The sequence below is a fragment of the Sturnus vulgaris genome, chromosome 8 (genome assembly GCF_052056855.1).
Source record: "Sturnus vulgaris isolate bStuVul1 chromosome 8, bStuVul1.hap1, whole genome shotgun sequence".
Taxonomy (NCBI): domain Eukaryota; kingdom Metazoa; phylum Chordata; class Aves; order Passeriformes; family Sturnidae; genus Sturnus; species Sturnus vulgaris.
In genome coordinates, this window is record NC_142250.1 from 15,994,852 (window position 1) to 16,020,294 (window position 25,443).

The 25,443-nt window shown below is 36.7% G+C and overlaps 1 protein-coding gene across 6 annotated transcripts in view; it reads right to left on the reverse strand.

The window, feature by feature from the left end:
- Positions 1 to 25,443, reverse strand: part of LRMDA (leucine rich melanocyte differentiation associated) — a 640,335-nt gene that overhangs the window by 87,079 nt on the left and 527,813 nt on the right. For 4 of the 6 annotated variants that reach the window (XM_088168938.1, XM_088168937.1, XM_088168941.1 and 1 more), the window contains one exon: positions 9,879 to 9,983. The exons of 1 other annotated variant lie outside the window; for it this stretch is intronic. In XM_088168938.1, the coding sequence (XP_088025064.1) occupies positions 9,879 to 9,983 (105 nt within the window). The remainder of the gene's footprint in view (positions 1 to 9,878; positions 9,984 to 25,443) is intronic. One more of the 6 variants, XM_088168940.1, reaches the window with a different exon arrangement.

Consider the following 25,443-nt stretch of genomic DNA (forward strand, 5'->3'; position numbering starts at 1 on the left):
CATCAACCTACTAATCATTTGCTTTCAGAGCTCTGCAAGGAACTTTGATCAGTAAATATATCATTAGATCATGAATACAGATATTCACACCCAGTAAAAGCTGACAGCTTTCTCTTCTTGTGTAAGACCATACAATGAAATCCTACAAAGTTACCCCTTTCTTTCCTGAAATCAAATTTAGAAAAGGACCCTTCACCCACTTCTAGCACAGCACACACTCTGAACAACAAAATGCACAATACATTGCATATTTTTGGCTGTTCATAGTTGAAAGACACGTAGATGTTACAGCAAGATGTGCAGGCTATAAAGAGCAAACACACAAGGGGATAAAATAGTTTCACTGCTGTTATGCAGATGGCTGCCCTTCTGACTGTGGAGGAAATTTCTTCCCTCCCCCATTTTTTAAAGCAGGCTGCTACATGTGTTGACTATGTGGGAATTAATGCTTTTTCAGATGACACCCACATCCTCTTCAGTCAGGTCACTAACACCAACTACAGGGCCAAAGTCACATAAGTATTCCATCCATCCTATCCTGCTGAACTAAAAAGTCAAATTCTCAGAGAAACACAGTTCAAAATGGGATGGCCACATTCTTTTAATCATGAGAAATACAAAGAACAGTGAACAATATTCAGATGCAGTACTACTTTCTGTGTGCATGTCATTTTCTCAATAGAAGGCTAAGCTATTTAAAAACTGAGATGTACAAACTCAAAAATAAAATTCTATGTCCCATATGTTCAAAGGCTTATATTTGTGCATCTCAAATAGATAGTAGCCCAACAGACAAATCAGTTTTCATAAAAATGATCCTGGTCTGTAAAATATTTTATGACCTTACAGTAATATCTAAGATGACATCAAGCACTTTTATCTGCAAAAGCATGTCTCTTGAAAATTTCCTCAAAAAATACATTAAATGCAACAATGAAAATTTACATTTTCATTACAGATTCTAATTTTAATGAGAAAACACCATCTTTCACATTTCCAACATTTGCTACACAGACCTTTAGCATGGGGCAGATATTTACTGCTCTGGAATTAAAACATGCTCATATAAAAAAAAAAATATTCAAATGGAACATGCACCATAAAGATTTTTTTTATTATTTTTTTTTTCTTTAGCCAATAATATAAAGCTTTATCCTGTCTGTGTACTACAGAACAGTACAGGCTGTATGGAATATATCAACACGTGTCTATATGTTATTAAAAACAGTAAATTCCCGTTTAAACAAGGGCTACAATCTGTGCACTAAACACTCATTAATGGTTATGAATCAAAAAAAAAAGGGGGGGGACTTGCAGCAGGTGTGCATATCTATGAATTTCAATACATTGTAAAACTGTCTGTAGCCAACAGCTTCACCATTTGGCCTTTCTGAGCTTGGAGACAGGCAATTTTTCATGATTTTACTATTTCTGGCCAAACAAAAAGTTTTTAATTAAATATACCACATGATTCCAGATGTTTGTTTATTTGTTCCAATGAGGCCATAAAAATGCCTGAATGATAAAATTGGAGGACTCCTGCAAAAACAGGCTAGACTAGAGTGCTAACTAAACATGGGGATGTCTCAGGAGACTGTTTGCACAGCACTGGTGTGCTTTGAACCCAATTTCTTTGGAAGAACTGTATTACTGTGGCTGATGACTGGAATTCTTTATTGCAAAAAATTGTAAGGTCAAGCGACAAATTTACTAGACTTTTTTTTAATTGCCAGTTGTATACACAATGCATCATTAGCTCTCCTACATCTCCAAAGATTTTAGGTAGGCTTATGGGTTGGGATCCCAAGTTTCCACTTATAGAAGCCAGTGTTTTCTATATATTTCTGCCACTTTTTAGTCATCCTGCTTGAGCATTCTTATGGTTTTCTTATTGCCAGCATGACAAAATGAGCTATGTTGTGAAATATCAGACACTCTCTGGTCTACCAAAAATATGAAGTTACGGTTCTTTTCCTCATTAATCACATTCCCTCTGATGTGACACTTGTATGGGTGACTTGGGCCTAGACTGCTAGTTTTGGCAAATATGGAAAAAGTTACAATGAAAAACCTCAGAATGACAAAAATATGGAAAATGGTCAGGTCTTCAACAGTCGGATTGGGGAATGTGGAAAAATGAAAGTCTCTATAAAACTTGGAAAAAAACCCCGACAATTATGAAAATTTGCCTGAGTCTTAGACTACTAAATCCCATTAGATACAGAATTAGAATTTTGTGCTCAACAAAATATTTAATAATATTTTAATCTGAATTTGATTAACCACTCAATTACTCTATTTTTCACTTTAAAAATTTTCTTGCAGAGAAACACACATATTTTATTCCCACAGAGACATAGCACACCAGGAAGTGATCCTCTTAGAACTTACTTCTGGTCAGCTCAATCACATCCCTTGGGTTCAGTTTCAAACCACAGAACACAGAGAAGGCTCACAAATTAAAATATGCTGTCATTTAAAACTAAATCTTAACTTTTCTGGCCATCAAGAAAGACTTTACACAAAACTGCAAGTCACTTTATGCATCATCCCCACCTCATTTACCCCAATCTACTTTCACATGACTAGTTGCTCCCATCACTGCAATATACAAAAAGATAACAATACATTTTTATGCTGAAGTTTCAATAATCTACAGTATCCTGATTCAAATCCAACATCCCTTGTATACACAGACAAAAAATTGTTGACCCTGTAAGTGACAAGAATATGAATCCAATGACCCAGAAAATTTATTTCTTGAACCATATTAGTCAAGGTCACATTCAAATCCAACTACAATTTATTCTACATTTAGTAAAGCCATTGTACTTTACAGAAAAACATGCAGATGCTGGAAGAAATTGTCACTTCCAAGCAAGTGAGGTAAATTGGTCCACCAACAGCACAGCTATTGGTGGCAGTTCTATTCCAGTAAACAAACAAAATAGGGCTCAGAACAGAGGCTACATGAGACCTTCCTTAACCTGTTCCTTCATGACTGCCCAGCAAAAAACCACAGCTGAGACAGATCACATGTGTGGGCATTGGACCCCTCAGTTCCATTGAAAGGCAACATTTTGGATGGTGTGTTACAAAACCAGGAGAGATGCCAAATGCATTTAAGGGCTTGGCAAAATACTAATACAGGTGGGCTCCTGTTATCAGCCAGAAACATTTTACAGGAGTAACTTCTCTAAGGAAATGTACCTTCTAGCATTTCTCCCTACCTGCTTTGTTGCACTCATTCCTTCTACATGTTCTTCTCCCCACAAAGAAAACACAACAGAAACCCTGAGAAAGCAGTAACCTGGAATGCACCTTGGAAGGGAAAAGTCACGGCCAGAGCAAAGAAACCAGGTGCACCACTGAATAGATAGAAATGAGTCAGTACCAGTCCCCTCATCTCCTGCAGTAAGGTTTGGGGAGCCATGGCCATCAGCAGGAGCCATCCAGCACAGCAATGAGAAAAGCCTGCTCCACCTTTCTCCCAGCTGCACCACGAACATCCTGCACCAGAATTCTTTAAGTTTCTACATTACCTTCTGATACATCTGGACTAGAAAACTGCAATTCACCTCCGATGGATTTTTTTTTCTTTCACATCTCCTTAACTAAAGGGAACTAAGACCAGAAAACAGAATCTTTTTTCAGCTAAGTCTTCTCTCACACTGATACTTATCTATACCACCACTTTGCTTTCCATGCTTGTCCCATGTGTCTTGAGCTTTCATTAGTGTCTATTTTCCAAACTAAAACCAAGGAACTAGAACCCAGTTTCTCACTTCATACAGGCAAACCACATGGGATTTTTTTTTTTTTTTTATAACAGTCTCCTTATTTTAGCTTTCTCCCAGAGTGTCAAAAGAAGAGGATTTCCACCCATTCCCCTTGAGGCTAAGTCATGACCACATCACATCTCACTGATGGGACATATTTCCTGGCACTAATAGGAAATGTCACAGCTTATTTCTGAGTGTTCCTTCCCTGGAAAATATGATCTTGTCTGTTCCATGCTATTGAGAACGTTTTTGTTTGTTTATTTTAAGGTTATTCATCGCATGATGAGAAGATCCTGGCCTAAGAAGTCTTCAGTCTGGGACACATCACAACATAATGCAGGTGACAAATAATGGTATTTTCAAAGGACAATTTATGCAAAAAGGTAAAGAAAATATTTCACTATTCACAGCATCTTTGTCTGATACAGAACTTTCACATAGTGCATCTGCTTGCAATTTTCTTATTCATCCTATTCTTAGTTATTAAACAAGCTAAAGGAAATATATCTTATATACATATATGGATACATTTTGTTAACTGAATGATAAAGTACTAACCATAGGTTTTTTGGGGTTTGGGGTTTTTTGACAGAATACAATGAGCTGCCTTATGCACCTACACAGAAAAATCAATTGACAAGCATAAAGTGCAGTTCACACTAAGAAAACTAACTAATTATGATAAGTTGCTACATAAATTGCTTTGCAACTTCCCCAGCAATCAATTTCAAACTCTAAATAAGCCTCTGGCTTAGAAACACAAGGAGTACCTAACAACTGTGTCAATAACAACAACAGAGAAGACCACAATGATAATATAAACAAGTTACTTATCTTTCTGGAAGTAAGTTTTATGTAAACCAATTTCCTTTTCTTTTTAAGTCTGTGATTTAAAGACAGCATGGCTTTTCACAATGCATGTGTAAATTAAGAACTTGTGTATTAACTTTTATTATTAAGAGGTGTGTGTCAATTTTATAATTTTACTTCAAACATTTTAAAGTATCATATTAAAGCTCTAGGACAAATTCTGGAAGGATTGATAGACGTTATGAGTTTCATATGAACCTAAGAATATACATAAAATATTATCAGGCTGAGCAAACTGAGACAGAACAGGCAAATCCTTGGAGGATAATCACTTCAACTATACTACTCCCTCTGGCTCTCCAAAATTTCTACTTTTTTGCTTCAACACCAAATTTTGAAAGTAGTAGATTTCCTCTGACATGTACTGGATTGTGAATTCTGCCCAACTGAATGCTCTTGTGCATTCAGTAGCCTGCTTTTATCTTGATCTAGTACTTATCTAAACTCCTACAAAGCTACTAGCTGCTTTTCTGTGTGGCATGCCCTCACAATCTATCAGAAGGAATTTTGTATGAACATACCAATCATTAGTGAAGATTTACTGTGCCAATACTCTGAGTACAACAGCACAGTAGAGCAATCACAGAAGAAGGAAACATGGCAAGTTCAGGTGTCTCTCTGACAGATTATATGCCCACATATGATTGCTTGCTTAAGAATGTGAAAGTTTGGAAAGATCTTAATTCCAAAAGAAACTTTCAGCACAAGTCTGTTAAACAAAGAGAAACTGAGAGCAAAAGGAACATCTCACTTCCTTTGTTCAAAAAGGCTCTATAAAATTACCTTTAGAAAGTTAATAAGAAGCTTCAAAATATTCTGTTGTGGATTTCTGGGCATGAGATTTGAATGCAGTTGATGACTTTCAAGATAAGATCATAAAACCAGAAAAACACCTGTCAGTTGATGGAAACATGTTGGTAGAATAAATACCAATTTTTCATTTGGGCACTCATCATTCAAACACAAGACAATGTAATGACTGCACATACCAGAACACTTGGACAATTAACTGTATGGACACCAAAACAGGACAGTGGATGTGTTCAGAAAGTTTTTACAAGTCATAATAGATTAGAACTATTAAACCTTGGCCTAAACCCAAGCTAAGGTTCTAAAAGCTACTTACATAAATACAGGCTTCGTTTTTAATGGAAACTGCTTCTTCATCCTTTTACAAATAAGCTATGGGGTAGACTTACCACTGTTTTTTCCCAGAAATAAGAGCACAAGAAAAGGAGGAGTTATCTGTAAATTGTAAACTGGAAACCAAATGGTTTTGGCAAATTAATATGTTTTCAAGTAAACCAGGTAATAGACAATGTTATAAAATAACTATTTATACAAAAGGCATCCAGCACATGTTTTTGTATGGGAAAAACAGATTTTCATGATATCCATGATTTAGTGATATTGCTTCTGAAGAGATAGAATGATAAAACACTATTTTCCCCATCAACTGGAATGCAGTGTTCTATTCAGAAGGCAATTTGAGTTTGAATGCTTACACATAAAGGCACATCCTTAGCAAGGATGCCATTACAAAAAAACAAATATACAACCAAAGGGTGAGGGGCCTTTTTCCACATATTTGTCCACAGACAAATTATCCTTACAAATACATTATTATTACTTGAAAATTTCTTTTTCATCAATGTCAGCTATGGTAAGAATTGAAGTTTCTATTTTAAGATATGTACCCAGTTAATAGATTATCAATAAGGAACAGAAGGGTACCTGGGCCATATATACAAACCAATAGAAAAAAAGCCCCAAAATTTTTGGGCCAATTTCTTCCAAAAGCCACTGCATTTCATCACTTTTGTGTATTGGGAGCATGGCCATTTCTATTAAAAAAAACAATAAATAACTGTTCTGTTTGATGGGGGTTTTTTTCCTTAAAGGTAGATCTGAAAAAGCAGGCAGGAGTGTGGGGGGTAGATATTTTATATCACCAGAAAATTCAAAAGCTAGACCAATACTGGCAATGTATAGAATATAGAAACAAAAGAAGCACTTTGTATGACAGGAGGCTGTGTCTTCGAACTGACTTCTTTTAACTAGGTAAGAGAACTGCACATACTTCACACAAATAAATCATTGGGTTCTAAATCCATATAAAGTAAAATACAAAATCCTACATTAACAAAGACCAAGAAAAGACTCTTAGAAGTTTGAGATCATTGTTTTGGAATCAAAACAAAAATACAGCCAGCTATAAAATTACCTCTTTGGAAGCCTTGTCTTACAGGATAGCAATTAGGTCACATAAAGAATCAAGTCACATAGCTGTCAGATGCCCAAAATCTAAATAGAAGGCCTGTAGATTTTTCATTGAAAAATATGAACACTGGGACTGAGGTAAGGTTCAACTTAGAAAAGCGGGTCTAAGCAACACTGTAATAAAAGAGAAAACAACTTTCCCAAGATGGGGAAAAATTTTCTAAAGCTTAAAAACGCGATGCAATGTTTATTTCTCTCTTCATGTATTATATACTCAAGCATCATAACACTCAACATAATATTTGCAGTGATCATTCCATGTTGACATCACACTGTCACATGCTGTTTCTGTGGGCTTTGAAAGGAAGAGTGAGATTTTCACCATTCCTGAAATTGTCTGCACAAAATACAGAGTCAGGCTAAAGGACTGGATCCGGACTGGAAATTATATACTGCATGCATGAACACAAGAACTGTAAGACACATGGTGCAACCCACACATAATTATGTGTTTTTGTTCTCCCTGTAAAAAATCATAGCTAAATAGAGTGAGAAATGTCCAAGTGAAACTATACCAATCAAATACATCCAGCTTGCTCTTGCTCCCCTCCCAGTCCCTCAAAAATCAATTTACAGCTGTACCAAACCATTTTCCAGACTTCAGGATTCTGGTAAACAAGTTTCTCCAGGGACAAATAACACTCACAAACTTACAGCATTCTTCATTCCAGTATGCATTGAAAACCGCCAATATTTACATATGCAACAGCTGATTCAATTCTACTTTACAACACTGAAAGCATTCAGGGCAAAAAAAAAATTGAAGATATTCAGGACCTAAAATAGCATGCTTAAGTATTTCATTCTTTCCTTGGAGATTTTTCTATTGACTGCAATTAATCTTTTATGGGCTTGCGAACTTCAAAATTTTCTTTGCATAAAAGAAGTTGATTGAGTTAATGGGCCTTGCCAGCAGGTTGTTCTAAGCTTGGAATTGGTTCCTCCAGTACTTGGAATCTTGGAAAGTGTCCTGAATTATTTCCTTGTGAATATGTGTACATATACACAAACACACATATAAACTTATTGAATCATGTTAACAATATCTCTTTAAGGACCAATTTTACCCTTTCTTTGGATGACACTCTCTCCTCCATTCCCTGTATTTATAACTGTGCTTAATCATAAGGAAAATTGCAGCATATTTAGCATGCAGAGCAGAATATTTCTGGGAAGAGCAAAGACAGAAGTAATAAAAATTATGTGAACTGCTAAGGGTAGAAAGTTGGTAATTTGGGGAATATAATTTTCCCCTTTCATAGCAAGGGGGCAGGCATTCTGAAACCCTGGTGAGGACAGGGGGTACTTAGAGTCTGGCAAACTCCTGCTCTGAACAAACACCTACTGCAGCCACACAACTGCTGTATTGCAGGAGGAGTCAATCAATCATGCAGGCACACAGATTTTGATGCTCAACATCACTGGCATTTCTTTCGCCAAGTTAGATAACAAAATCAGCCATGGAGCCACACTTCCTATACACTATCACCTAAATAAAAAATCTAAAGGTACCTGGCTTTTAAGGGTATTTTTAAAGTATTTTTATAAAACTCAGGTATTTTTCAAGATTCTATCATCCTATTTATTGTGTTAGTAGACCTCAGCCATTTAATCTAACACCGGAAATCCAACTTCAAGCACAACATGCTTATCTGAAAATCAAAGCTACTTATCTTGGGAATGAGGGGAGGAGGGAGGGTGGAGGGGAAGGGCACTGGATTGCAGTTTTTTGAGGGGGAGAGGTTTGGTTTTTAATCTCTGAAGTCCAGGTGTGTGTTCCAATTCAGGATTTTACTTGGTCCTTTCTCTTTGAAAAGCACCAGTTTCTGCACGAGCTCAGTGCTGGAATACAGTGCTGGGAAATGCACCCACAGCACTTCAAGGACATCTGATTTCCAGTGCACCATAGCAATCTGCACCAAGGCCAGCACGTAGCTTCATACTCATCCTCAGCTCTAGCACAGCAACAGTGATACAGGCTGCAACAAATGAAGCTCTAATCAGCTGCTCTCCTCATCCTTCACAGAATCACAGATCATCCTTCACGTGCATTACCTGCCTGGTTCTTTCAGAAGGCTTCAAGCCATATGGAATTCTACTAAAGCTACTTCCATCCTCTGTAGTGCTGCAGAATTTGAACACACATTAAAATTAAGCTACCATCAGTTCATAAATACAAGGCTGATTTTGATCCTGGTATCTTAAACAAAACCTGCCTCTACAAAATGGTTTACATGATCAATGGGTAATGTGGGAAATTAATAAGAGGATTGTTGCTCTGGTTTAAGCTGAAAAAGTGCTGCAAGCTTTACAAATTTCTCCTTTTTGAAAAAAAGTGAAAAACTTGGAATGCACTCTGCCTGACTGCTTCAGTTTTTCACCTGTTCCCTGAATTTTTTGTTTCATAGGTATGCAGAAGGAATTTGTAAATTTGCCCAAGGTGCTTTTTTAAGTTCTAAGGATTGATGAAAAAGGAAATTGAAGACTGATCCACCTTTAATGTTGAAAACCAGAGAAGAATCCCTTTTTATTGCAATGAAAATGTGTTAACATTTCAAAATTATAGTCTTAAATTTCTAAACTGCCAAAAAGCTCTCACTTTAAAAATACTGGAAAGTTTACAAATTCTCTCAAAATTACCAATGCTGCATGTAATCATCTACTTAGGAATGTTTAAGTACTCTAATCTCTTTACATTTTGCTCTCTCTCTCTCTCTCACACACACACAGAAATCACGGAGTGTTATTATCCATAGATTTATTTGCTTTCCCCGTAGACTACCTGTAAATCCTATTTAATATGAGTTAAAAATCTGTAGTCTTGACAGGTATGGTTTTCTCACAGAGTGCTTGAAAGGCATGGTGATGTCTGTGAAGTGAAAAGCAGCAGTGGCTAGCACAGAGAGGGCCGGAGAGCCAAGCCCAGCAGCCCGCAGCAGCTCATACCAATCTAAGGGGGCTCGCACCTCGGTGGTGGGTGAGGTCCCTGGATCCGGAAGGCAGAGGCGTGTAGGGCATCTCTGGAGAGGCAGAGGCAGCAGCACTGGAGGCCTGTGTGACAAAACAAACACTGTCAGTGCTCCGAGAGGAGGGCAGGGCTCAGGCAGAGCGGATGCACCTGCAGGATGAGCGCTGATGTGCTACAGGTGCATGGAGCCACCAGCCATGCAGGATTAGTTTGTTTTTGTTAAGGCTGCTTGTGATTCCTCAAGGTCGCTGTACTCACCAGAGTTAACACAATGACATTAGGAATCATTACTAAACGAATACTTTCATACACTTGACAACTTAAAAAACATTACCATCTTTGTCAGGAAACCTTTAGGCAAACTTAAAAATTTTCTTCTTGGTAAAACAAATTAATATTTACCTAAAGTAAATAATGTGTGAGTTCATATGAAAGAAAGAAAATAGAAAATAGAAGTTGGGCTAAGATATTGCATTTTTCAAATAGAAAAAAAAAATCCCAAATGATTTTCTCATTCCACTGTCCTGTGAGCTAAATGCAGGGGTCTATTAAAAATTATAGTGCCTATAATGCAAAAAAAATTAAAGTGTACAAGTATATAGAATTGTTAACAATAAACACTTAAAACCCACACCAGAAGTCTAATAAAAGAAATAAGTAACCAAGAGGACTTGCTCAGAACCCTTAAAAGCAAAATGTTATGGGACAAGAAGCCCAAATCTTTCTCCATAATAAGTCTCAAGATCCTATGATTCCAATTTTAAAAGACTAGACTGAAGAACTATGGTTTACAATAAACTAACCTTCATTCCATTGGATGTTTCAGCTGAATGAAAGATATATAAAAATATATAAAGCTAAACCAAGCCACATTTACCATCTTGTTTTTTAGTTACAGAACAATAGTCTTGCATTGTTAGGAGAAGATATGAAAATGAAGAATTGTATTGGTGAACATGAATCATTGTCGGTTTTTAAAGTTCAGTTTAACTTAGTTTGGTGACACGATAGTGATATTTCCAGTTTCAGATACAAAGTTTGCTCTGGAGTATTTACAACTACCATTTTCAACAGACATAAAAAATGATGTGCTAAATAGAAGACCCAAAGGACAGCATTCACTGAAAGTTACATGATAATTTCTAATCGAGAAAATAAGGCAAATAAAAAGAAAAATACAAAAGCTAAACTTTTTCTTTAATCTCCTGATAAGTCACTAAAGGGAGTCTTGAGAAAATAATTGCTATCTTCTGTGCAGTTGTTCCCTAATGATATATTGACTTCTGAGCTGCAAAAGTCAATCAAAGGAATCCACCTCAATCTTACTTACTTATAATTGAACATATCCTCAAAATTTATGAACCCCTGGGACTCCAATGTCTGGTTAATATAAAATATAAAATCAGGCTACAGTGTTTTGGGGAAGAAAAAACATAAATACTAATTCAAGTCTTAATTACCAGACCAAACCTGAGAACAATAATCAGAAATCCGTAACCATGAAAGTTAATCACGATAATAGTTTGTTAAAGGCTGTAACTTAGAAACCTTCCTTGCTGTAGCTGTTGGACTCCTAAATGATAGTACATAAAATGTTCAGAGGTGACTGACTAGATTAGCATACTAAGATTTTACTTTTGTAGACCAGCCATCAATTTTCTATGTCAGACCAAAGTAACAATCCCATTTTTGTCCCTAGGAAAAATCAAGTCACAACACGAAGATCCATCAGGCATCAAAACAAACATCTTAATAGAATTTAACAGAGACAAGTTTGCCTAAACAGCAAGGATGCTGCTTATCAGATATGAATAAAAACAGAGAATATCCTGCCTCTGCTGACTCACCAGTGATAATAAACCCTTTTTGGGGAACCTCCTGTTCAGAGACATATTGCCACAGACATAACTTCACCTTCAGCCAGAATGAGTAATACCTTGATTTTGGTGAACTGCAAACCTTCAGCTTAATCTACTCTGGACTATGAATTATTGGAAATCTCTCTGGTGACCAATATGAGCCAAGGGCACATAACATGTAAGAGGGAGAGATAGAAACCCCTTATGCCCAGCTATGTGATATTTGAAACTAATTCCAAGAACAGGCATCTGTTCACAACTACATGTTTCCTTTGGGTTGAGTAGTTCTGGGTAAGAAGAAAAATGTCACTATTTAACATCAGACTTCATCCCTATAAATCACTCAAAAAAGTGGAAGAATAAGTGGTCTCATACTGTACACTCTAGATGTTATCTGCCTATTCAAGTGTACTTATTTGGGACTCTGGTAACAGTGAAGGTTTCTCTTTGGTACTTTTAATCTCAATTTAGACTGTTGACAGCTTGATGATAGCTTTTCCTAAAATTACTGGAAGAGACTTTGCCATTTCAGCAATATACCACTGAGTGAGCAAAATTCAAGAGCTTCTAAAAAGGATATTGGAGTGAAGCGGCAATTTAGCTTTATTTCCAATTTTAGGAAACGCAAGAACAGAGGGTTTGTTTATTGGTGTTTTTCTGTTATTTTACGTACAGTATATAATTCCCTGTCAAATACAGAGCAGTTTTCATTACCTTTGAGGTAAGCATTCAGTTAGAGCAACTTTAATTCTATGGAATATCATCCAGGGTTAGGATTGTTTTGCACAAACATTGGCTCAAGTTCCAAATCACGTTTCTGAGTAAGCCTATGCACCAGCAGAAAGACAACTATTTGTTTTCCCTACCACATACTGACATTTGGCCCTAAGCTATTTTCCAAAGAGATTTGTATAGATTGCATTACTCTTAATATTCACAGGAATATTGTGACAGTGACAGCATTGACATGTGACAGTTATGTCTTCAAGTATTGGTGACATATGCATCAGAAGTTCTTCTTACAGTGGAAAGTAACTATACATACAAATAGCTTTGAGGAAAGTTGTTTAAACTGGTTGGTAGCTTCAATTTTATAGGAACAGGTAACAAAATAACTCAGTAAAGAAATTCTAACAGTATTATTACAGAAGAAGCTTGTAGTTTTGCAAATCTTGAAGTCATCCAAGTTTTGCAGTATTTCATAGTACGTGGTTTAAGACTTACATGACAAATAAAGTGAGACTGCTCACAGCCCCCTGTTATGCACATAAGCAAACATTTTCTAAACTCAGGTACCTCTCTTCATAATAACCTGCATGTTTTGTCCAAATTGTTGTATTTGATACTAAATGGACTGTAAAAAGAGTGCCAGATTTGCAAAGCATGTTCATCAAAATTACAGACATTGTAGAAGATGAAGCAGGAAGAAACACAACCAACCAAAAAACCCACAACAAACCACCAAAACCAGCAAAAACATACCAAATCTTTAACTATTCAATCCTAGGGAATGGTCAGGTAAGAACAACTTTATTTGCAGTGTATTTGCTTTTCTATGAACTTAGGAACCATACAGCCAGTGGTAAAAAAAAGCAATGAAGCATGAAAGAAGGGATAAAGAGACCAGAAAATATGCAAAAGCAGGCCCTGAGTGGAGCAGTCCATATGGCAGAGTACAGCTGATGTGGCTCTCCCCTCCCCAGCTGGGGCTCAGCCAGAGGGCTCAAATGGGCTGGCTGGAGTTTGTCACCTCAACTCACTGGGATGTTCTGGAAAACCAAGAGGTGGCACAGGACCCCTACCAGGAAAGGAGGTTGTTCTTGGTGGAACTCGATGGGATTTCCCAATTTCCTTGCTCCTCAGCCAAGCAGACTTAGCCATGAGTTAGCAGTTGTCTTTGCTAAACCTCCAGCATAAATTAGAGTCACTTTAATGAACGGGAAAAAAATTACCCATTTAGAAGAAAATTGTCAGCCACACACCAACAACTAGCTCTCAAGAGTGGAGGAATCTAATTAGACTAAACAAAAAAAAGAGCTAATTTGTTTAATCCCTGAATTCCACTTTACGAGGAATGAAAAATGCAATACTTGCACGGTACTAGTAAAGGAACATCGTGTAACATCAGGACATACTGTACATCTGCTGCATCAAAACAAATTTGTAGAGACCAATGATTCAAAAATAAAAATGCTGTGCTATTCTTGGCAACCACACAAGCTCCTTCAGATATTTCAGCTGTTGATGGAAGTAAAGGGGGAACTCAGACAAGCCAATCCTCTTTGAATCATGGTTTGAGAAAGTAAAATTTAAATGACTCTGCTATCCAAATTATATCTCTCTACTAGACATTTTATTTTTATATTTCTAAACACAGGAGTAAACAAAAAAACTCACTTCTGACACTTTAAAATCTAATCAATAATACAAGTGTTTCAGCTATAATCAAGAGTATCACTTTGACCTTAGCAAAGATTCATTCCAGATATTTTAGCATCTTATTTTCAGATGTGATGCTACTAATATAGTAGCAAAATTGTTGTAATATTAGGACAACAAGGAGAACAGTGATCTTATATTTTGCTTGGCCTTCCAATTTCAATAACCTTTAACAAGAAAGGAAAGAGAATTTTTCTCATTTAACAGAAGTAGCAGAGTTTAAGATTCAAAGCATTTCAGATTCAAAGTATTCCCATATTCCTTTATAAGAGAGATTATCGCTTCTCACTTGAATTTACTCTACCTTTTGGTTTTCACTTAATGTTAAATTGCAAGGTTGAAAGCAGGGATCAAAAATGCAAATGAACATCAGATAATTCTTATGCATTTAGCCTTAATTGAGTGTAATCGATATGTCTGGTGTGCAGCCAAATTCAACTATTGTGAAAAGCACCTAATGTATGGACATTATTTTTGGACTACTGAATGCCAGAAAATAATGAGCTGGCATTCAGCTTTGGTGAATCAGCCCTTGAATTTTCATCTAAGAGCAGTTTTGAATTATTACTGAAGATAAGGTGTAAATGTGCAAGGGAATTTTATCCATGTTTCTCCCATGAATCATAAATGAGGAAAAAAATTACAGTCTAAATTGCACTTAAAAGGAATAAAGTCTTTTCATGTCATACATGATTTATCAAAATGATCTCATTTTAAGAGTACTGTGGTGTATCTTGATTAATAACATTAGTAAGCATGATGAATGGCCTCTTTAATGGTAACACAGAATTTATTGGCAAAATCCCTACTTCTACCAAAAAGGGTGGGAAGTAAAACCCACAGCAGTTAGTAACTTGCAGAAACAGCTTAAGTAAACCCTCTGCTATGTATTTTGCATTTACATATCCTTGAAAATCCTTAATTTGGGTTTATTCTCACACTCATTCGGAAACAAGTAACAGGTATTACCTAATGGGGCAGCTCTAACCACTACAAAAGTCACTTTGCAGTTCTCTGTAAAACAAGCTGAACTCTGCATGTACTGTAAAAGGATGTAGTGTCTTAAGGTCTTTCAAGAACATTGGTCCCATCCCCTTATGACCTTTTTCAATATCCTCTTCATTTTGCCTTAATATCCTAAATGCTTCCCTTCTTCCATTACTCCATCTTACCCTCGCCCCCCTCCCTTTTTAAGCCTGCTCCAGCCTGCCCTAACTAATTTCCTTTTGGGCTGACAGATCAGAGGCCTTCCTACCACTGTTCCTTTTAGACCTGTGAAGCCCTCCTCGTAATCCTGCTGCTTGTCCACAATTAATCTTTCCAGTTGCCACATTATTAACACTACCACCCACAGACAGAAGATGCCTGAGCACGGCTGGACACTCGCTCCCCACTGGAGCATCAAAGTTGTCAATCACACACTAGTCAGAAAGTTGCCTGCTGTCAACATCAGAGGATTTCATACTCTCCTACCCGCTGATCAAACATTTTTCTTCAGAAGATTAATTCCAAGTCCCCACCCATTTCCTCCCATATCCTCTTTCCCTTTTAGGTTTACTCAATGATCCATCTTCTTTATGGAAAAGGAAGCAGTGTATAATAGAAATCCTTTCAAAACAAAAGTTCAGCAAAACTAAATTTAAATCCCAGCTGTTATCAACCTCTTCCCCCCCGTGCAAGTTAAACACCTTAAAGAGCTTGGATTAGACCTAGTCACAAATGCCTTTCTTTGATCAAAGGCTCCAAGACTTTACACAAATATAATCACAAGGCAATGACTGCATCTAAGGAGCCTGAATTGATTTGTTCTACTGTAACATATAGCATACAAAAACACCCGTTAGGCTTTTCGACTTGCAAGACCATTCTTTTTCAACTTATATCACTCAAAAGCCAAGAATTTTAGCATCTCCTTAATATTTTTTCAAGGCCATTAGATATAAAGTGAACCTCTTGCACAGTATTTGCCTTCTCTTTTTAAAAAGTGCATCTCAGCTACTTAAAAGCAGAAGGATACAAGAGATTCTTCAGCTCAGGTTCAGTTTAATGAGTTGAAGGCAAGTAACTCTTACCACTTCTCCCTAATCATATGCAAGATTCTAGCATATTCGTTTTTTAAAAATTAAACCTTATTGCTTAAGTGACTCAGTACCTTTCATTACAGTAGTTAACAGAATCTGTCCCTAAAGGAGCACTTTAACATGCTAGCCACACAAAAGTGAATAAAAGCAATACCCATTAATATAATCCAGCAAACAATCTATTCACTGTAAAACATGTTAGGTTTTAAAATAAGAAGAAATTCATTTCAAATCACACTACAGTGTAAACTCAAAGTTGCTCAATCATACTCATCCCTAAAATAGATTTTTTAATATTTTTTAATTTCTTAGGTTGGTACTAATGAAAATCAAGAACTCAACAAAAGACCCCCAGAAGTATAAAATAATAAAGAAAAATCTACTGGCCTTGAATCCCAATCTGAGATTGGGAAAGTAAATCCAAACAATTATTATACATTCTACCTTACATTTCTCTGTCAGCATCTTTACCTGCATATTCTGAGAACATGTGCTACCTTCTTTTCATTTACACTCTGCAGGATTCAATGGGCTCACACATTAGTAAAATAAAGCGTAAGAACAAAGCAAACCACAAATAAGTCTGTCATACCCCAAACCACAAAACTCTGAAACTGCTGCTAGAGAATTCTGAGTTGTCATAGACAACTGTTCTTTGAAGTTCCTCGTGAAGTGAACCACAAATGAATTTTGAGATACCAGGAGACGCTAATCTTTTTCTAAGTTCCCACCTCACCAACACGCAAACATGACATTTATTGAATTTCACTCATTGTCCAACAGTTCCGAAGGAGTGAAAGAGAAATATGGAGTTTTTAGAGATTACAGCATCAACAGAAGGCGCCAAAAGCATAGGTAAGTCAATATGAAGGGAAGTACAGTGACAATGTATTAGATTCCAAGTTTCCTTCAGTCATTCCCTGCAATATTTTTCAACCAATTACATCAACTACAAAACATAGCAGTAGTGGCCAAGATTCCTGCTATGCTATGGCATAGCAACAGTATATAAACTGCATATAAACACTAATGCAGAACTCAAGTACACATTACATATGATACTGTAACTCATTACTTTTTATAGCCGTTTATTTCGAAATAAGGTAACTCAGAAATTCTCAACCTCCTTTTGCCAATCTGAGACCCATAGATTCTTCAAAAACGAAGACAAAATCATCCAGCTAAGTTGTTTTTTTAGATAGGAACTTCCAAGACTGTTCCATAAATTAAATCAGCAATGTAATATCATCACTTGCAAGCACATTCAATGATAATCAGAGGAATGCAGAACCGTGTATACATTTCACAGCCAGGCGTAATTGTTTGCAATGCTAGAGAACTTACTTTGCTTTGCTATTCATTCTGACACCTTCTGCTTGCCTCATTTTTTTAGGAAGCATGGAAAATGTTGCAAAGTAATGAAAGCTAGATCCTAAAAAGTATAAGGTAACAGTACTTTAATGACCGTTGCTAAGTTGTCTTTATTTAACAGGCACAGGAATTAAGAAATTGGAAGGTTAAAAATGCTTTCAAGGCATCTTCATTCTGTCATGTGGGAATAGAACTGAATTGCAGCTCAAACCTCTGTCAGTCTATCCAGTCAGCAGAAGGGGGTGCTGCAGTGTAACCTATTTAAAATGCAAATAGAGTAACTTTTGTAACAGCAGATTAAAACTAGCGTTTTATTCACTTGGCATACCCACAGCATACTGAATGCTGGAATCAGACTTGTCACTGCACACCGCAGGTTATTAATAGAGCTCAGAATGGTGTTACTAAATCTGCAAGTTAAAAGCAAATAAACAAAAATGGATTTATCTGTGGTATTTGTTCTCCTGGAGAATTCAGCAAGGCCTGCCTCACACTGCACACTTGTTTATCCAAGATCACTGAGGCTCAATTTTGCTGCTTTTTTTCTTTTTTTCTTTAATTATTTGATTGACAGCCACTTACCACAGCCAGAGATGCTGGGATATGTGATCTATAACACTAATATTATAGACAAAACCACACTTTTTTCAACCTGGACAAATAAATACATACCCAGGAAAGACTTCATGGTGCACAATTGCTACTCTCTAATAAGCCTTTCTGGACTCTCGTGAACTACCAACACGTGAAAAAACACAAAGCTAAAGGGTTCAGCAGAACCAAATCAACACATTGTGCTATGGCTTTACACTTCATCTTCCTACAATGTCAGGTGTTAGGGCAGGCAAATGGGTTTCCCCTCTACATTCAAGCCAATTCCTCTGTTCTTCATCTCGATCTCTCAGAGATTCATCAAAAATGCGATTTAATTACATCTCCTCCCCTCCTCCCCCTCCCAAAAAGAGTGTAAACATGACTCCTTTTTATCTCCTGATACATCTGGACAAGTAGACAATGTGCTAAAACAAAATAAATCTGCCCTGACAGTCACATCAAAGGGTTCAGCTAGGGGCTTGCAGCTACTTAAGGCACAGGAATGTTGTTGCTAAGCATCGCTCTACAACCTATCAGTCCCTTAAAGAAGAGCTTTTTTCTTTCAGAGGGAGATGAGGAAAGCTGGAGAGTGGGAACCAGACTGCAAAGGGAGATTGGGGATTTTGGAGGATTTTAAAGCTTAAAGTGAATTGTGTGAAGAAAAGGGGGTTTGTTTTGTTTTGTTTTGCCTCTTGACATACAGTCCACATTTGGTGGGGGGGAAGGAAAGTAGGGAAGGAAGGAGGGGTTAAAGCTTGTTGATGAAACATCTTGTGAATTATCCTTTTGGATAAAACCAAGAAAAGTCTTTGATATCCTTTTTCAAATCCCTGTACTTACTGTAGGTTTGAAATAGAAAGATTGTGACCAAAAGTAATAGGGCTGGGATACCAAGCCTGTTATAATTATATTGTGAAATGCATCCCATGCCCTGCTTTTCTGTCAAGCATTTGATAAATACGTGCATGTTCCTGAAGAGTTGAAGCCTGGAACAATGTCCATATCCAATAAACATGCTCTACAGAGAAAGGAAACTTTTGATACCTATGCACATAGCACAATTTGATGCTCAATTTACTAGTGAAAACTGTTCCCTTTAGGGAGAAGGTTCACTGAAATCTTCAGTCTTCCACACCGTGCTTGCCGGACTTGATTTGAATGTTTAGTGCTTAAACCTCCAAAGGAAGGTAAAACCGTGCTAAAACCAGACTCGGGACTCTACTCATTCAAAACACACCCACAATTAAATGGACAGCGGAAAATTCAAATTATGCTCCCTCTCAAAGACATAGAAACATATCCAAGTCAGATAGACAATCCAGCCAGGACAGTATAAAACACAAAGTTTCAAAGCTTAATTATGCTGAAGGTGAGCTAAGAAAACCAGTATTTTGGTTACAGCAACACTGAGGTGTTAACATATCTTTGGCTTTTAAAAACAGCTTTAAAAAATCCTCTTTCCTTTTTAAAAATTAAACAAAGAAAACATGAAACAGACTCATTCTACATGCAGGGTAACTATCAAGAACATGAACAATTACTGAGCCCATGATATTACACAAATAAATAACACTTAGCATTATCTTCAGCACTACCATATTTATTAAACAGTGACTGAGGGCAGCAGTAACCATTTTTATTGTCCCATACAGCTCTTATTTTCTAATTAAACAGAAGGTTATTTCCACTGCCAATGCAGCCATTTATCTTATTTGAGTGTTACATAATATTTTTTGCCAGCCAAGCCTGACTATAAAGTGTTCTGTGTGGTGAACTGTGGCCCAACTTGCTTTCCTGTTTGGTAATCATAGAAATGGGCCATTTTGTGCTGTGTTAATAAATAAACTTTTTGCAATTTCTCCTAAAACATGATAAAGCTTATACTTTGTACTTCCCTCTAGCTTCAATACAAGGGCAATGAGGTGTATTATTAAAGATATAGGTCAAGCAAACCTGATGATTTCAATCCTGTGGGGTGCTTTAGAAACTATTGTCATATTACTGAGATCATTCTACTGTTCCTAATTATTCCTCTTGGTTGCCTCACATTTCAAGTGATTTCTCTCACACTTATGTCAAAATTTATAAGCTACTCCTTGTAACAACACTACATTATTTCCTCACTTGTTAGGGTAATATAGGACAGAAACTAGGAGAATGCTTTAATCTAGCTGACAAGGATAATGTAGTCTAGAAATGTAATAAACTTTGCATTCTACTACAAAGTTGTGGTTTTTTCTCCCTACCATGAAACATTTCATATAGATAGACATCTTAGAAAAACTAATTGCTACAATAACTTGCATATCCTCTTATCTGAGTTGCTTTTATCAGGAAAAATGTATCAGCATTAAAGCGTTCACTCCAATAGCTTGTGCATTCTCCTTATTCCCATAATTGCTATTCTGCAACATTCTGTTGACTGTACTGTAAAACTACATGCTGCTGAAGGAAACCTATTTCCAAGAAATCTGTGCATCACCCTAACAGTGCAAAACATTTGTAATTAACAGGCTGGGCTTTAACAGTGCTGTAACACATCTCAGGCTGACTGGCACAAAATTTTATTTGCACTAAGTAGCTTGAGACTGGGAAAACATAAAAATCAACTTTATGTGATAGCTCCATGTTCTATAGTGGTTTTTTGAAGGATTTCAGAATGTACGGAAAGCTGCCAGTGGAAAAGGTAGTCTAATGAAACATTTGAATTTTAAAGCCAGTGTGGGTACTGCTTACTGTGGGAGTTAACCTATTTCCTTCAGAACATCCTTGAGATTACAAAATTATGGTACCCTCCTCCCCTACCCCCACAGAAACAAACAAACAAAGCAAAAATCCCCAATAAACAAGCTAAAACACAATTCCAATTAGAAAAGGCCATATGAGTAACTCAGACATCCATACTAATATTTCGAGGGATAATTTTGGTGAATTTGTTTCTACTAGAAATTTGCTGTGTTTGTCAAATGTCCAATGGCTTTTAAAATGCTTTAAGTCAGCAGCAAACTGAAAAAAAAACCCAAACCCAGATGACAATAATATTAGTCCAGAGCATCAAAGCCATCAGACAATAAAAGAGGAATAGGAGCACTGGTCTATAATGGCAACCTTTAAAGGGACTTTTTCCAGATAAATGAAAAGCAATATTGAGCATGCACACAGGAAACAGAGATGAGGCAAAGATGAAGCTAGTGTTGTCCCAACCAGAAATTCTCACACACAGCACTGTCAGGAGATTAAAAAAAAAAAAAAGAAAAAAAAAGAAAATACCAATAATTTCTGGGTTTGCCTCTGTTCCTACTTCTGTCTCTTCTGTCTTCCTTTGAAGAGCTGATGACCTGACTGAAGGTGAACTTCCCATGGTTTGAAGTGTGTGTATGGGGAGGGATCAAGAGACAGAAGCAATATCTTCTGAAGGCTTTCACTTCTGGATCCCAATTAGAAGAACTGGAGTCCCTGCCATGGCCTGAGAGCTGCCAGGGTGAACAATTCATACATTTGTAAAGTGAGATTTCCCTCTTCTATGATGACTTCTGTCCCAGACAGAAGACCCAGCAGTATGAAAGACATACTTTGTCTCTTCTGTCTTTTCAGCTACCATCTCTCAATGTGTAAAACTGTCTTGAAAGCTGATGGTTTTATAAGTGTTTCTATGTTCAGATTTGTTTCCACAGTGGACAACCACAAGAAATTAATGCAACAGCCACATTTACAAATTTTAAATAAAGAACATTTGGGCCTTATTTTATGACTTCAGAATACAAACATGAAAATTTTAGTGATATAAAGGATGTGATTAATCAATATCTTATTAATTTGTAAAGCCTCTGCTTAGAAAATAGAAACAATCTCTGATGGAAATGATTAACCACAGGAGCAGGAATTAATTTTAGGATCTTCACAAATGAATGCATGAGATATAAGAAATCATACACAAAGGCATTAAACTACAAAAGAGCAGTACTCCATCAATACATTTTTACATAGTTTTTGGTGAATCAAAATAAACTAAAACCAATGGAAAACACTGGACACTACAAAAGGAAAAGGCAATCAAAATAGTTATGGAAAATGTAATTATATCAATTTGTTAAAACTCCAGTTTTGTAGAAACACAAAACTGGGTCATAGAAAAAACACTGTCCCAGTAGTTTCACTTTATGTTCTCTTAACTCCAAAATAATATCCTACATAAAGTAGTTCAGACCTATCTGAGACTTCTTGTCCATGTTTATATGTCAGGAAGGCCAAACAAGTGGGAGATGAACTGCATAACGTAGCTAACCTAACTCATTTTTATAATTACTTTTCTTTAACTTATTAATAATTAATGTACACTTGAAAGATACCTTCACCCTGAATGAGAGGGAAGAAAAAACAGCAGGAGAGTTGCTTTATCCCAAAATGTGTTTGCCAAGCTCTATGTATGGATCTTTGGAATTCAGTCTGGCCATGAAATACTGGTGAGGTTTTCTTCCTTGAGGTGATGGATTTAATGAATACTGTCCTAAAATACATTGGATTCTGTCTTTACAAGAGGCTTTCTATACACCCATTGAAGAAATGCTCTAACTAGCTGTCCCTACCCATAAAATCCAGAAAGCACTTAACAAAGTTTATCCCTCAGCTCAAAAAACTGTCTCCCCAACTTTGCTAAACTTCAGGACATACTACAATTCAGAGATGAGGGGAAGGTTTTTTGTCAGACAGGGTAACTGCTCATTTACAGGGCTGCTGAACTTCTCTTGGTTTCAGCTGTTACCATGGTTACTTACACAGTTGACGTGCACTGAGCACTTCCAGTCTTGGCTAAAAAAATTGCCATCTATGTACAGTCTGTCACAATTCTGGGAAACCTGTTCCAACAAATCAGCGCTGCCATTAAAATTGTTCTTTTTTTCTACCCTGGGTGTGTAAGCTTCAGCTGCAACAGCTGGTTCTTCTCATATTCACTGTCCATATTAGATGGAAACTCCAAATCTTATTTCTTGTGCTGCTGTTCACTTGAGGTGCCACTATTGACATACTGTGATCAACTCTTGGCACCCCCTTGGATACCCAAGATAGACAGAATTTTCTGGAATTTCTCGCCATGTCATCCAGCCTTCTGAGAAATCATTTGCCCTGTTTCCTCAATTCTGTCTTCAGTATCCCACCAACTTTCTAGAACCACAGACTTATCCAAATCTAAACATGGTGTTCTAGTAGCTGTTGTACCACTAAAAAGTACAGTTGTAATGTTTAAATTTCCTCTCTTACTCCATACTCTAAAGAGTATCAGATGCGGGTATTGAAATCTAATTGTTTTATCTCACTCATAAAATGGTTACACAGCACTGGGCAAAACACTAATCTCCATGAAAGCATGTCTACTTTATCAACATAAAAACTGTCCACTGGTACTTAATTCACTGAATATACACCCTGCTGGATTTGTACTACTTTAGCTCCTTAAACAAAACAATATATGTCATATTTGATAATTATGTTACAATAACTAATTGAAATCTTTCTGTTATCAGCAGTGCTTGCACTGACCAAAGAGAAGATGGGCTAAAGAAACATCTTTCTTCCTCTCCTCTTGTCATCTTTCTCATTCTTTCCACCTGCAGATGAAGCTGCCTCTTGTCAATAGGACGACACTTTCAGACAAACCATAACGTGACAGAATGTAACACATATATTGTGAATTGTAATATTGTCCACAGAACTTGGAGGCGCTCTCATTTCATAATATCAGAAACATCAAAGGAACACTGAAATTTACAGAGAGAAGCATGGATTACTAAACTGGGTGACTAGAGAGTATGGAAAGACTATTTTCCTTTTCTATACCCCTAACATAAAAATATGGGTAGCGACAATACGGCTACCACAGGCGGGGAATTCAGAACTACTTCAGACTAAGTAAAATTACTAAGGAACTGAAGCTAAACAGAAAGAGAATATAAGCCTGGGTTATACAGTGAGTAACTTCAAGAGCTGCTTACATTCATGTCTGGAGTACAACCAAGTGCATACAATAATTGTGTATCATGAAAATGATCCAAAATTATTCCACTGTACTTACATAAATCACAGAACCACAGAACTAGGAAAGGTGAGGCTGGAAAGGTCCCACCTCCCTGCTGAAGCGGGATTATCCCAGAGCACATGGAACAGGACTGAGTCCAGACAGTTTTTGAGGATCTCCAGTGAGGGAGACTCACAGCCTCTCTGGACAATTTGTTCCACTGCTCAGTCACTTGCACATTAGAAAAGTTCTTCTTCATATTTAGGTAGAACTTCCTGTGAATCAGTTTCTGCCCATTGCCTCTTGTTCTGACGGAGTTACTTATTACTGTGTCTATTGTTGTTGTGTTTGGCTTTTGTTGGATTTTTTCTTTTATTATTAATACAGAAGTGGAACATAGGCATAGTAGTAGAAAATCTAATTCTACTTTCTAGAACACTGAGTGAATTTTTCTATAACCACAAATTCTCAGACACCATAATGAAACAAAATGAAAAGAGCCAGTTTTCATATCTCTGTCTCCTCTGCTCCAGTTATTCAGCTTCAGGTGTAGAATGACAAATAAGTATTATGGCAAATATCTTCAGACATTTAGATTTAAAAAAAACAATTTATTTTTAGCTACATCTATTCTAAAACTTGTGGAAGAAATTCTAGAAAAATATTATTCATATCATTCTGTAGTTTTAGAATTGGACTTTGGTCTCAGCACCTACCTTGTGGCATAACCTTTTTGTTAATATTATCTCTATGGCCTGCATAAAGTATCAAAGTTAAACCCAAGATGACATATTTTGACTAGTCACATCACAATTCATTTTCTATTACTCATAACTTTAGATTAAGTTATTAGAAACAGATTGATGCACCAAAAGTTTTACACTTTGCAACACAATTTCTCGAACAGTGTTATGGAAAAAAACTGAAGCTGCTCAGTTCCTTAAAATGCAACTGTTGCATCTGGAGTCCACTTATTTTCTCTCATTAAAGTACCTTTATGCTAAAAGATGCTTTTTTCCCCCCTCCACTGAATCTGGCACTTTAGCTACGATATGATTTTATTACTCAGAAATACTTTATTACTGCAATAAAACTGCACTTTCCACTTTTCCACTGTCTCACCTAATAGTGAACGTTAAACCAAAAAACTGAAGTCAAAAGCACTGTTGATTCCACAGGCAGGAGA